The 12225-nt window shown below is 39.0% G+C and overlaps 2 protein-coding genes across 5 annotated transcripts in view; one reads left to right on the forward strand and one right to left on the reverse strand.

Annotated features, from left to right (window-relative positions):
* si:dkey-92j12.5 (multiple PDZ domain protein) overlaps positions 1 to 12225 on the forward strand; it is a 42034-nt gene that overhangs the window by 26227 nt on the left and 3582 nt on the right. Inside the window, exons 25-42 of one of the 3 annotated variants that reach the window (XM_032536606.1) lie at positions 70 to 135; positions 569 to 637; positions 1121 to 1220; positions 1731 to 1939; positions 2355 to 2446; positions 2560 to 2689; positions 2918 to 3010; positions 3919 to 3993; positions 4090 to 4419; positions 4690 to 4773; positions 6829 to 7022; positions 8197 to 8344; positions 8678 to 8749; positions 8945 to 9068; positions 9199 to 9242; positions 9727 to 9849; positions 10384 to 10488; positions 10845 to 10948. In XM_032536606.1, coding sequence (XP_032392497.1) covers positions 70 to 135; positions 569 to 637; positions 1121 to 1220; positions 1731 to 1939; positions 2355 to 2446; positions 2560 to 2689; positions 2918 to 3010; positions 3919 to 3993; positions 4090 to 4419; positions 4690 to 4773; positions 6829 to 7022; positions 8197 to 8344; positions 8678 to 8749; positions 8945 to 9068; positions 9199 to 9242; positions 9727 to 9849; positions 10384 to 10488; positions 10845 to 10948 — 2162 coding nt within the window. The remainder of the gene's footprint in view (positions 1 to 69; positions 136 to 568; positions 638 to 1120; positions 1221 to 1730; positions 1940 to 2354; positions 2447 to 2559; positions 2690 to 2917; positions 3011 to 3918; positions 3994 to 4089; positions 4420 to 4689; positions 4774 to 6828; positions 7023 to 8196; positions 8345 to 8677; positions 8750 to 8944; positions 9069 to 9198; positions 9243 to 9726; positions 9850 to 10383; positions 10489 to 10844; positions 10949 to 12225) is intronic. The other 2 variants (XM_032536616.1, XM_032536626.1) reach the window with 2 other exon arrangements.
* tyrp1b (tyrosinase-related protein 1b) overlaps positions 90 to 12225 on the reverse strand; it is a 24276-nt gene continuing 12140 nt past the window's right edge. Inside the window, exons 10-11 of one of the 2 annotated variants that reach the window (XM_032536638.1) lie at positions 916 to 926; positions 90 to 100 (exon numbers count right to left, since the gene is read on the reverse strand). The gene's annotated coding sequence lies outside the window, so the exon portion shown is untranslated. Of the gene's footprint in view, positions 101 to 915; positions 927 to 12225 lie in introns of those variants that run through there. The other variant, XM_032536648.1, reaches the window with a different exon arrangement.

Here is a 12225-nt window from a genome sequence, read left to right on the forward strand (position 1 = left end):
ATATATATATATATATATATATATTGGATGCATTATTTGAAGTATCTGCATCTTGTGTTTTGCCCACAGTCCCCAATGCTTACCAACCACGGGAGTACAACTCCAACACCACAGTCAAACTCACACAGCAGCAAGGTAACACTGGTATACTAGACATGTTGAGCTCCACACTGCTGTTTTCTCTTTAGAGGAGATAAATGCAATGTAAAATCTATTGTATAGCATAGAAAATGATATGCATGGAAGTCAAGTCAAAAAGCAATAGCTACTTGTTTGTGTTTTGAAGGTTGTGACTGCTACTTTAGATTACATTAGAACAGATAACAAGCTGTAAAAACATTTTCTCAGTTTTTGTTCCCACACAGTTACTGGTGTTTGGCTGTGTATTGTTTTAGTGTATAGAAAATGTTATGTGTACACTATATTATATATAGAGTGATGAGTCATTAACACCTACATTGGTATTGGTAAAAAGAATGAAGGGGCTGTAAAGGTTTTTTTGAAAGGCAGACTGTTGTTTTGGTGGTGATGTGTATAAGACTATATCTGTTTCCCCTCATGATCATAGGCAGCAGAGACTCTCAGTCTGTTCCTTAGTCTTTCCCCTACAAACCCCTTCACTCCCACTCCCTTTAAGGTTGGTACATTGTTGTGTGTGTGTATGTGTTTGTGTGTGTTATCATGGGTATGCAGCATCTTAAAAGCAGCCTTGCATTAGCATTTGCGCTAAGCCAACTTCCAAAAACTTAATTAACGTGCATATTTATAGATGGAGTGCTTGTAGTTCAAAGTCCCTCGCAGCTACCTTGTTTGTTTAAACCCTTTGTTTTTTATCTTTGGTGGAGATGTATAACTCTCTAAATAGACAGTGCATCCTTTTGAAGTTATGTTTCCATGCACTTGTAAGTTGGTTACAAAATAATGCATGATTCTGGTCATCTTTCATGTTATTTTTAGCTGACATTAAAACTGTGTTCATTAATTCATCCTGTTCGTCAGTTTTTCCCCAATGCTACATCAAGCACACTGAGCAAGCCTCAGGGGTAGTCCAACTCATGCCTGAAGGACCCCTGAGGCATTTCCAACTCTGCCTGCTCAATAATGCAAAACTTCTCCCAAGGTACCTTCGCCAACATCTGATAGAGCGAATAGGAGAAACCCCATAACTGTCGCAACACCAATCACGACTGCAGCTGAAGATGAGGGCGATACTGGCAGGAGTAAGTCTTCATCATAAAGACGTCACACATACTTACACAAGGATGCTTTAAAGCCCCCAGGCTTTAAAGTTGTGTGGCGATTTTAGTGTAGCAGCCACCTTTACACAGTGCACACGCTGCCCTCTGCCCCAGAGAGACTTTGTGCTATACACTTCCATTGCAAAAAAAACTCTGTAATATTAAAATAAAAAGATGTCAGGAATCTCACAATCATTTAGAAATTACTCTTTGAATAAGCACACCAAATAGGGAACCACTCAAAAAAACAATGATCTATAGCGCTACAAGTGGTAAGACCATAGGGTACCTTTGAGGGACGAGGCTTACTTTTGCACACAAGTCAATGCACACAGATATAGATATACACACAGCCAAATCACGGCATTACACAATCATACAAGCTCCTTAAAGGTGTAATGCTTCCTCTCTACAAGTATTGTAACATGTAATGTCCCACACTTTTTCTGGCTTACCCAGCATATCCTCCTTGTTAACTCTTGTCTTTCCTAGAAAAGATGCTTCAGCGTTATGGTAGTCTGTCTGGGAAGCTCCATATGATTGAGCTGGAGAAGGACCCTGAGGCTCACGGCCTGGGAATCAGCCTCTCAGGGAACAAGGATGGTTCCAGGGCTCGCATGAGTGTCCACGTGGCAGAGATAGACCCTCAAGGACCTGCAGGTTTAGATGGGAGAATACGGGTTGGAGACGAGCTATTGGAGGTAAGAAGGAAATGGGAACGGTAAGGGAGTTAAGAGGGTTGAGATTAAGAAATGGGTGAGTTTTTAGGGGGGCAAGAGGGGTTGGATACCAAGAAAGAGACATAATATGAGAGTCAAAACTGAGTACAGCAGAAAGGGAGCAGTGGGTAGGAGGCATGGATAAGTAGAGAGCGTTGAGTGCCGGCAAAATAGATTCATCAGAAAAATTACCATTTGAAAGATGGTTGGTGCTGGGCTGGATTCTCGCAATGAGCAACCGTGTAATAGAGAAGATGAGGAAAATGGAGGTAGAGGAGATGCTGACAACTGAGAGAGGGAGGGGAGTCAGAAGAAGGTTGCAGAAAGGCAGATTTATGTGGGATTGGATTTAAAAAGACTGCTAAGGGGACAGTACATGATTCCATTTTTCTTCCAGATCAATGGTCAGATCTTGTATGGCCGGAGTCACCAAAACGCCTCCGCCATCATCAGTAACACTCCATCAAAAGTCAAGATAATTCTCATCAGGTAACATGTAAAGTGATTTTCTCGTGGCATTTGCATTTCTCCCAAACTTAACAGGATACATGTGTTTGATGTACAGCTCAGGGATAACACCAGATTTGGTTTTGTTTTGCTAGGAATAAAGCAGCTCTGGGTCAAACAGCACATGAATCCACAACAGAGTTTAAGGAAACAGGCGACTCCCAGACAGACTCTGCACAGCGTGGAGGATTATCCACAGACATCCAGCACCTCATCCTACCTCAGGTGCAATACCTTCAGTAAATCTTGGCATTAACCATTGTCGGTCCTTTAGCTGTACATATGTAACAGCTTGCTTGATAACAGACTGTAGTTGTAGCAAACACAGTCTCTATACTAGAGAAAATATAATTACCCTCCCACATTGTTGTAAAGAATGAAATTAGCTATTTGCCTCACCAAATCTTTGATTAAAGTTTAAAATCTTGTCTGCTTTTTTCAATCTCAATTCAGGATCATGTAGGTCTTGGCCTCTGCCTGGCAGAGGGGGAGTCCAAGGAAGGAGTGGTGGTCAGGTCCCTGATCCAACATGGCACTGCCAGTAAGGTGTGACATCACCAGTAGCATACTTATGACCTTCAACATGTTCATCAATAACATAATTCCTTTATGTAGCCTACATACGATGACTGTATCTCAACAGTGTCATTTGTTCCTCTCTTCCCTATAATGTGTTTTATGACTGTCATGGCAAATTATTTGATTATTATTAAAGATTCATAAGGAGTTGGCAGCTTTAAATAATTAAGCCAACTTAAACAACTTTTATTGATTGTTGGGTATTTAAATCTATAACAATGTATTATATTTCAAAGTAACTGTCTATCAAACAAAAGCAGTTTAGTAAAAATTACAAATGGGTAAATGTACTTTGATACATTCTACCACTGCATGTTATCCTAACCTCACAGAAGTGTTCATAATAATTTTCCAAAGTAACATTTTCTTTGCTCAAATATAATATACTGTATGCTTAGGTTATTGTTTTCATCTTTCATCTTAGATGATCTTTTTACCTTCATCACAGATTTTAAAATTTTAAAACTAAAGGTTGTACATAATTTCATTAGTTATTTGCATATATCAAGCCTAAATGGCCTGACCTTAACTTTAGTTACTTCAGCACTCAATAATATGTCAGAAAAAGGGGCCAATAAGCACCACATTACTGTACAATATACAGTATGCAGCTATAAGGTTTGATTTGATGGCTCTGGTCTCTTGGTATTTCTCGTAATATTTAAACCATAGTTTCCATGTCCATGTTTTAAAATGATGTCGTCATGTACTAATAAGCTTTCATGTAGGGCCCCAGGCAACGGTTTATTCAGATATTTGTCCAGAGGGTGTGTTGGATTTTTATTCTCACATCCTCTCCATCCGTCTGTTGCATATACTTTCATACATTTTTTGCTTATCTTCCATTTTTTATTCATGTTTCTGTCTGGGTGCAGGATGGCAGGATCAAGGTTGGAGACATAATCGTAGCAGTGGGTGATGTACCTGTGGCAGGACTGTCAGTGTACAAGGTATAGACACACACACTCACAAACACACACACACACACACACACAAGGTCAAACTGATGTAATGATTTATGACTAACCTGTCTTCTCTGTATTCAGGTGTCCAGTTTGATTCTCAAACATCAGGTCACTGTCAAGCTCTCCATCAACCCCTTCAAGAGTCTCTCTTCCTCCTCTTCTTTACCTCCCCCGACATCCTTTTCCCATCCCTGCACTCTCTCTCCTGCTTCACTCCCTGTCTCCTTCTCTTCATCACTCAATGCCATGCAGACCTCTCCCACCGGCCAGTCTGATTGGCAAGAATCTGCTCCCTCAACCACTGACCCCCTCTACTGCCCAGTTGTGGCTGGCAGGGAAACAACGATAGAGTTTTGTAAAGGAAATGTAGGCCTGGGCCTCAGCATTGTCGGAGGATGTGACACTCTGATGGTGGGAACAACCAATTGATATTTTACATAATTTCATTTAACACATATCTATCATAATTTTATCAATCCTTGATAATCCAAATAAATCAAGATTTACAGCATCAAATTAGGCAATATGGGTTTGTCTATGTTTTCTTCACAATACAATGCATCTGCACAGCCTTTGTCAGTGAACGTGCTGTAATGTGAATAACTAAGTAGTTCAATGCTGATTAAATTTAGCTGGATTGGGTTATCTGGAATATTATTCTTTTCTGTTCTTTTCCACCAGGGGGCGGTAATAATCCATGAAGTAAATGATGGAGGAGCAGCACAAAGAGATGGAAGGCTGCAGGCTGGAGACCAGATATTAGAGGTATAATGGGTAAACACAAACATTCCTTTATCTTTTCATTTCACCGATTCATTGGCAGTGTTTAGTGTTGGTACAAATCTGTTGCAATTCGATAGCTTTCCATTATAGTTGACACATAACACAATGCATTAAAGTCCTCATATTTAGTAAATTTTTAGGTTCATAATTGTATTTAGAGGTTGTATCAGAATAGGTTTATGTGGTTTAATTTAAAAAAAATATATATATTTGGTGTTCTGAACATTGCTGCAGCTCTTCTTTTCACCTTGTGTGTTGAGCTCTCTGTTTTATCTACCAAGTGAGGCATCTCACTTCTGTACCATCTTTGTTGGGAGTAGGTACTGCTAGCTTGTCAGTTGCAGAGCATGAGGGAGTTCACCTCTGGGTTGAATGGGTTGCTGGGCATAGGCGCCGATACCAAGGGTGCTCTGTTAATACTGAGCACCCTCGAAGCTGATTGCAGTTATGTGTCAGTTAAACTTTTCATATCCAATCCTACCCTCACTTGAAAGATATAGCCTATACTTTACGGCTTTACTTTCAACTTGATAGGCATGTTTGTTTGTGTCGGCCATCTGAAATGCACACATTTTTTTACTACTGTTTTTTTTTTTTTTTTTAAAGGACATACGTCCGTGAGCACAAAACATAAATCGGCGCCAATGTTGCTTGGTTTCCCAAATGGAACGGTCTTGACAAGGAGGGGAACGGGGTTCCATGAGCCTCCATGAGCTTATCACTTTTATGCATAAGGATCGATCAGAGATCTACCACAACTTTTGGGCTGCTCTCAGGATTGCACTTACTCTGCCAGTCACTCTGGCTCAAGCAGAGATGAGCATTTCAAAACTAGAGTTGATCAAGTCATACCTGAGGTCACTGGCCTTTTTATCAGTATCAATCATTGAATAGGGGACCAGATGTTGCATCAAGAAAGGCCAGAAAGGTCAGGTTTTAGTTTTAGTTGTAATAATTAGATTCTCTTTAGTGTGTTTTCACATTTGTGTGATGAAGCATTTGTGCTATTTAGAATATTTATTCTACATTTTATTTGTATGTTATTCTTAATGTTTTATATTATTGTTGCTTTCTGCTCTTGTTACATTTTTATATATCTGATTGTATATATTTTTTTCACATTTACAAATATATAACATAAGTGAAATAGAAAATTTATAAAACATTTTTCTCAATTGCACAAATTCTTCATTAGAACATTTGAAAAACACATGAGAGAATCCAGTTATTTAACTAATGAAATAAAACAGGAAACTAACTTTCTAAGGTGCATAATCTCCACCTCCAACATTTTCAAAAGACAATGAACACAATTCTCAACAAAATATGACAGTATAAGTTATCAGAACATAAAATAAATATACACTATAATATAGTAATTCTGAAGAATTCTGCAGTTTTTGGGGTTTCCTTTTTTTTTGAAGGGGGGGCTTGAAGGGGGTCTTACCAAGGGTGTAATTCAATGGAGAACCGCCACTGCGCTGGACTACAATTGAGATATTTGGAGCAGTTTGTTTGTTTTCTCTGTAAGATGGTAAGTCCCTTTGGGGTGGACTTTGGGCTTTTATATGACACAATAAAGGAAAGGGAAGTTTAATTTATATTGTCTTTATTTATGAGGACAACACGCATCAATCAACATTTTTGTAAATCAGTGTTAGCCAGTCGGTGAAATTTTAAACTGCAGTCCTTTGGTAAGAAGTTTTAAAACCAATGAAGTTTAAGAAAGGTTAAGAAATACATATATAAGACAATATGATGTTGAAATGACGACAAAAGCAACAAAATCAGCATGCCCAAAACAGCACACAAATAATAATAATAATAATAACAGAGCAACAGAAAGCAGCAACACATTGATGGTTCAAAGCAATAGCATGCTTGTAGATTGATGTCAATGCCCTCAATGCAGCCATTAATCATGATGACTTACTCCTTTTCATTAGTTGTAAGATCTGCTGTTTGTAAAATACAAAAACCGTTACACCTAACCTCCTTCATACAACAATGGCTTGCATCTCTCTCACTTCCTCCCAGGTAAATGGTATAGACCTGCGGCAGGCCACTCACGATGAGGCCATTGCCGTGCTTCGGCTCACCACCCAGCGTGTTCGCCTGTGTGTCTTCAGGCACCAGGAGGCCTACAGGGAGGAGGACTTGTGGGACGTCTTCAGCCTGGAGCTGAGGCCTCGCCCTGGGGAGGGGCTGGGGTTCACCACAGTTGGGAAGACGTATGTTCGTGATGTTGTTAAACAACTGAGTATCCGCAAAGTTATTTTTTTAAATCTTTAGGTTTCCATGTCAGACCAAATCTTGTATTTATGTAGGTTACATGACATGGGACATTGTAGTTGCCTCCTAAAGCCCGCCTACATCTTGCAAGATCTTGCATGGTATTATTTACTTTTACAATTTTGCTCTTTTATTTAGGGATGCACCAAATACATACTTTCGAGGTTTGTCAGAATACTGCATCCACTGGTTAAGATTCTGCCGAAACCGAATACTGAATCTTACTCCCATCCTTAGTCCATTAAAACATTAAACACATTAATAAAGTAAAGTATGTCCTGTGCTGTGACTGTCCTTCCTTTGCCCTACCTGAAGTTGCTGCATTTTGGCTGCTGTCTGTAGATTCCGTCATGCACAACTTGTATTCTTTTGGATGTTTTATACTTCTTTTTTTTATAACGTTTTAACAGCGGTGATGTTGTGTATTGTTTAGGGTCCTTGCCACCATGAGAAAAATTGGCATTGAAAATTGAACATGTAGCTTGACTTGAATCGCCATCTTTTGACTGAAAGTACTGCCAAAACACCACTTTTTCTGCTCACGAGTTCCATTTTAATTTTCTCCCAGCCTACTGCATTGAGCGGTCCACCTACGTAAACCTTTCCATAATCCACCATGGCGTCATTACATCAACCAGCGTAGCTTGCCTAATGCAAGCGTAGGGTTCAGTCCGGTGGAAAAAAATTCTAAGGTTCGGCAGAAACTGAACCCTGTCAAAAAGCCCGATATTCGACCAGATCTTAGATTCGGTGAATCCTTGCTTTTATTAATTGACCCACTTCAGTAAGAAAAACAAATATTGACCATCTTTTAGGGTCTTTTCAAGTGTTTTGTCAAAGGTCTATAATAGGTAAAGGTAACGTGGATACTGTCAAGGTACACTCCATTTTATGAGTCTCAGAAGAAGAGAGTGTTGTCGACTTTTAAAGGCCTCTACCCAGGTAGAGGTCAGAGACTCTGTAGCAACCGGGATCATTAAAAAAGAGGTGTTGGATACATAATTTGTACAAGTCAAGTGTGACGTTATGCAAAACAGCGGGCTTACAGGTCACATAATTCAGTCTACAAGCGTGACACAGATAACGTTTTTGACCTCTGTTTTCTTTCAACAGTAATGACACAGGCGTCTTTGTGTCAGATATCATCAGAGGAGGCGTAGCGGATTCCGATGGCAGGTTATTGCTAGGTGACCAGATTCTGTCAATCAATGGGGAGGATGTCCGTGCAGCATTGCAGGAACATGCACACACACTTTTACAGGTCAGACACATTCACGCTCACACATACCACACAGTTCATAAACAAATTTATTGTGGGGTTATGCAATTTTGTTACATACATTCATCATCTGCTTAAGATGCACCTGTTTGCTGTGGCTTTTAACCCTCGTTAACTTGGATTGAGATATTTTAAAGTGTTGTTTGTCTCCCTGTGATGTATTTTGGTTGGAGTGATTTTTACACTTGTTATTTGTGTATTTGATACTTACCCTGTTCAGCACTTTGGTCAACTGCTGTTGTTTTTAAATGTGCTATAGAAATAAAATTGACATTGACATTGACATTGATGTGAGATGTGTCACTTTGCTCTCAGAGTTGCAGTGGAGCAGTCCACCTGGAGGTGGCTCGTTTTAAAGCTGGACTGCAGTACTCACAGCAGAGCCAGGTAAGCTGTTTCCTATGGCTGTCTGAGTCTAATAAATGACTGGCTGTTAAAGAAAATGTAAAAATGCATGATGTTATCAGGCGTTTAATTCTATGATTTGTATTGAGCGTACAGACTAAATCAGCTCAGTAATTTTAATGTTACTTAACTATTACTCTTTTGCACCATTTTAACAATAGTACTTTGTGAACCTAGGAGTACTTTAAGTTGTGTTTTATCCAGAATGAAGACTCTGACTGTTCCACCCTGACCCCCTCAAGTGGATGTGATACTTCCCTCGGCCACCAGAGGGAGACAGATAACAAGACGGGGAGCGACTGTGAGTCTCCCTTATGTTCTGACTGCGCAGCCTATATGTAAACACAATCACAATTTACTTTTAGTGTAAAGAATATTGGTAACATACTCAAGCTGATTATACAAGCATGTATTTGTTTCCCCCGCAACAGCACTTCAAATCTACCCTAACTCCAGAAAAGTAATAATAGAAAAGGTAAGACAAACTTAAAATAAAAATACAACTGTTTTTATTGATGCCCCATTTTGTCTAGGAGAAACTGATTTTCGATATTTTATGTACATTTTCAGAAAGTTGGCATTTAATTGTGACCCTGAAAGCTTTTGTTTTTTATTAACTTCAAATGACAGATTAAAATAATATACAGTGTGTGTGTGTGTAACAGTTTATATATATATATAATATATATTATATATATATATATATATAATATATATATATATATTTGTCATTTTAATTTGTTAATTATAATTAATTATATATTTAGTTTTTTCTTTTTTTTTTATAAATTTAGAATATTACACATTTTTGTATATAGCCTCCTTACCTGGCTGAACCAAGGCAGGTGCAGAATCTGCCATCTGATCACAAGTATGTCTAGGTCAACTGTGTGTGTGTGTGTGTGTGTGTGTGTGTGTGTGTGTGTGCCTTTGTGTGTTTGTGTTTGGTTTCACCACAGGGTCCATGTGACTCCCTGGGCATCAGTGTAGCAGGAGGAGTGGGCAGTCCCCATGACAACGTACCTCTTTTTATTGCTACCATGGATACCAATGGACTTGCTGCCAAAACGCAGCAATTACAGGTGGGAAGTGCATAGAGTGTCTTTGTGTCTGTGTGTATTATGTATTCATTATTTTATAGGGACAGATTGGTTATTGCCATCACATCATGAGGATTCACCTCCTGTTTGTGGACAAAAAGTCAGTCCTCACAAGGGATAGTCATTTATTTAAGAGAAATGATTTGATTATAGGGTTAAGATTTGAATAGACTGTGTTAAGGTATATTAATTAGTATTTCTGCCGATCTAGATTTAATAGAATGAAGTCCGATGTTTCAACAATGCTTGCTTTGTCAGGGTTTAAAATTGCATACCATAGATCATACAGTATATAGGGGGTTGAAATATAGCATTTTAAAAACATATTCAAGATACTGTACAAAACAAAAAAATGTATTAATACAGATTATAAAAATAAGAAATACATTGTACATTAGGAAAGGAAGCCTGAAAGCCCTTCTAAAATCATAAAAGATACAAAAGTAGTTATGTAGGGGAATGAAAGTTCTGTAAGTCAGTAAAATACCCTCACAAATGTTTATGTGTTACCATCAGACAGGAGACAGGATTCTCAGTATCAATGACGTGTCTATGGAAGGAATGACTCACGTCCAAGCTGGAGTCCTGCTGAAGAATGCCCCTGGAACCATCAGTCTGCAGGTAATATCAAAGGGAGACATACAGTAGTTAATCCATAAGGCCTGTGAGAACAGTCTTTAACAAGGAATAAAAATTAGATAGTTGTCCCCTAATTAGTGTTTTTGCATGTGAACACTATACTGTAATTACTACTGTGAAAGACAAAACTGTGTCTGACACGCTGTTTGTCTTAATGCTAATAAGCCTCTGGAAAGATTTTTTTTTGCAAAAGAGAAAAAGAGGTTTTCGTAAGCCAATTGTTCTTGACATGTTGTGTCTTAAAAAAACATTGTGTGTGTGTTTGTGTGTGTGCGTGTGAGCATCCGTGCGTGCATTTGTGTGTGTTTGTTTGTGTGTGCGTGGGTGTGCGTGTGCAGGTGACAGGGGGTTCTGATGGGTGCAGCACAAAGGACCACAATGATATGCATGCGCGGGCATCAGGCCAGTCCAGCAGCATGCCCCGCTTTCACAACAACTTCTCGTAAGAATCAGTTTCCTGACCGTCTGCTGTCGTACTTTATGATCTCACTTTGGCTCCCTCCTGGTTTATTCACTAAATAAAGGCCAAAGGCAAGGCAAGGCAAGGCAGCTTTATTTGTATAGCACATTTCAGCAACAGGGCAATTCAAAGTGCTTTACACAAAATCAGTTAAAAAGATAAAACACAAGTAAAAATCATAAGCATTAAAAACCGGTAAAACACATGATAGACAGTTAAAAAATAGACACATAAAACACAAGAATAAAAAAGTTACAGTGCAGCATAAGAAATTTAAAGAAATGAGCAGTCATTTAAAGAAAGGCAGCATCAAAAAGAAAGGTCTTCAACCTTGATTAAAAGAACTGAGGTAGCAGCGGATCTACAGGTTTCTGGGGAGTTATTCCAGATATGAGGAGCATAGAAACTGAAAGCTGCTTCACCTGTTTTTTCTGACTCTGGGGACAGAAAGTAGACCTGTCCCAGATGACCTGAGAGGTCTGGGTGGTTCATAGTGTAGTAGCAGATCAGAAATGTATTTTGGACAAACCGTAAGTGATTATAAACTAGCAAGAGTCATTTTAAATCAATTCTTTGAGACACAGGAAGCCAGTGTAAAGACTTCAGAACTGGAGTGATGTGATCCAGTCTCTTGGTCTTAGTGAGGACTCGAGCAGCAGCGTTCTGAATCAGCTGCAGCTGTCTGATTGATTTTTTTAGGGAGACCTAAAGACACCGTTACAGTAGTCAAGTCTACTGAAGATAAAGGCATGGACAAGTTTTTCCAAATCCGTGGACACATAAGTCCTTTACCCTTGATATATTCTTAAGGTGTATAGTAGCTGACTTTGTAATTGTCTTAATGTGGCTGTTAAAGTTCAGGTCTGAGTCCATGACTACACCAAGATTTCTGGCTTTGTCTGTTGTTTTAACATTGTGGTTTGAAACTGAGCGCAGACTTAATCGTTCCTCTCTTGCTCCAAAAACAACCACCCAGTTTTTCCTTCATTAATTTCAGAAAGTTCTGGCACATCCAGTCGTTAATTTGTTTGATGCAGTTAGTCAGTTTTGTATTGGACTATAGTCCCCTGGCGATAAGGTTATGTAAATTTGTGGCGTCCGATAACTATGGTAACTTATTTTGTTGTTCCATAATCGGGCCACGGTGGGAGCATGTAGATGTTAAACAGAAGAGGTCCCAGAATAGAGCCTTGGGGAACTCCACACTTCATATTTGTATGCTCGGATGTATAATTACCTATTGTCACAAAGTAATCCCT

The sequence above is a fragment of the Etheostoma spectabile genome, chromosome 2, assembly GCF_008692095.1.
Source record: "Etheostoma spectabile isolate EspeVRDwgs_2016 chromosome 2, UIUC_Espe_1.0, whole genome shotgun sequence".
NCBI lineage: Eukaryota > Metazoa > Chordata > Actinopteri > Perciformes > Percidae > Etheostoma > Etheostoma spectabile.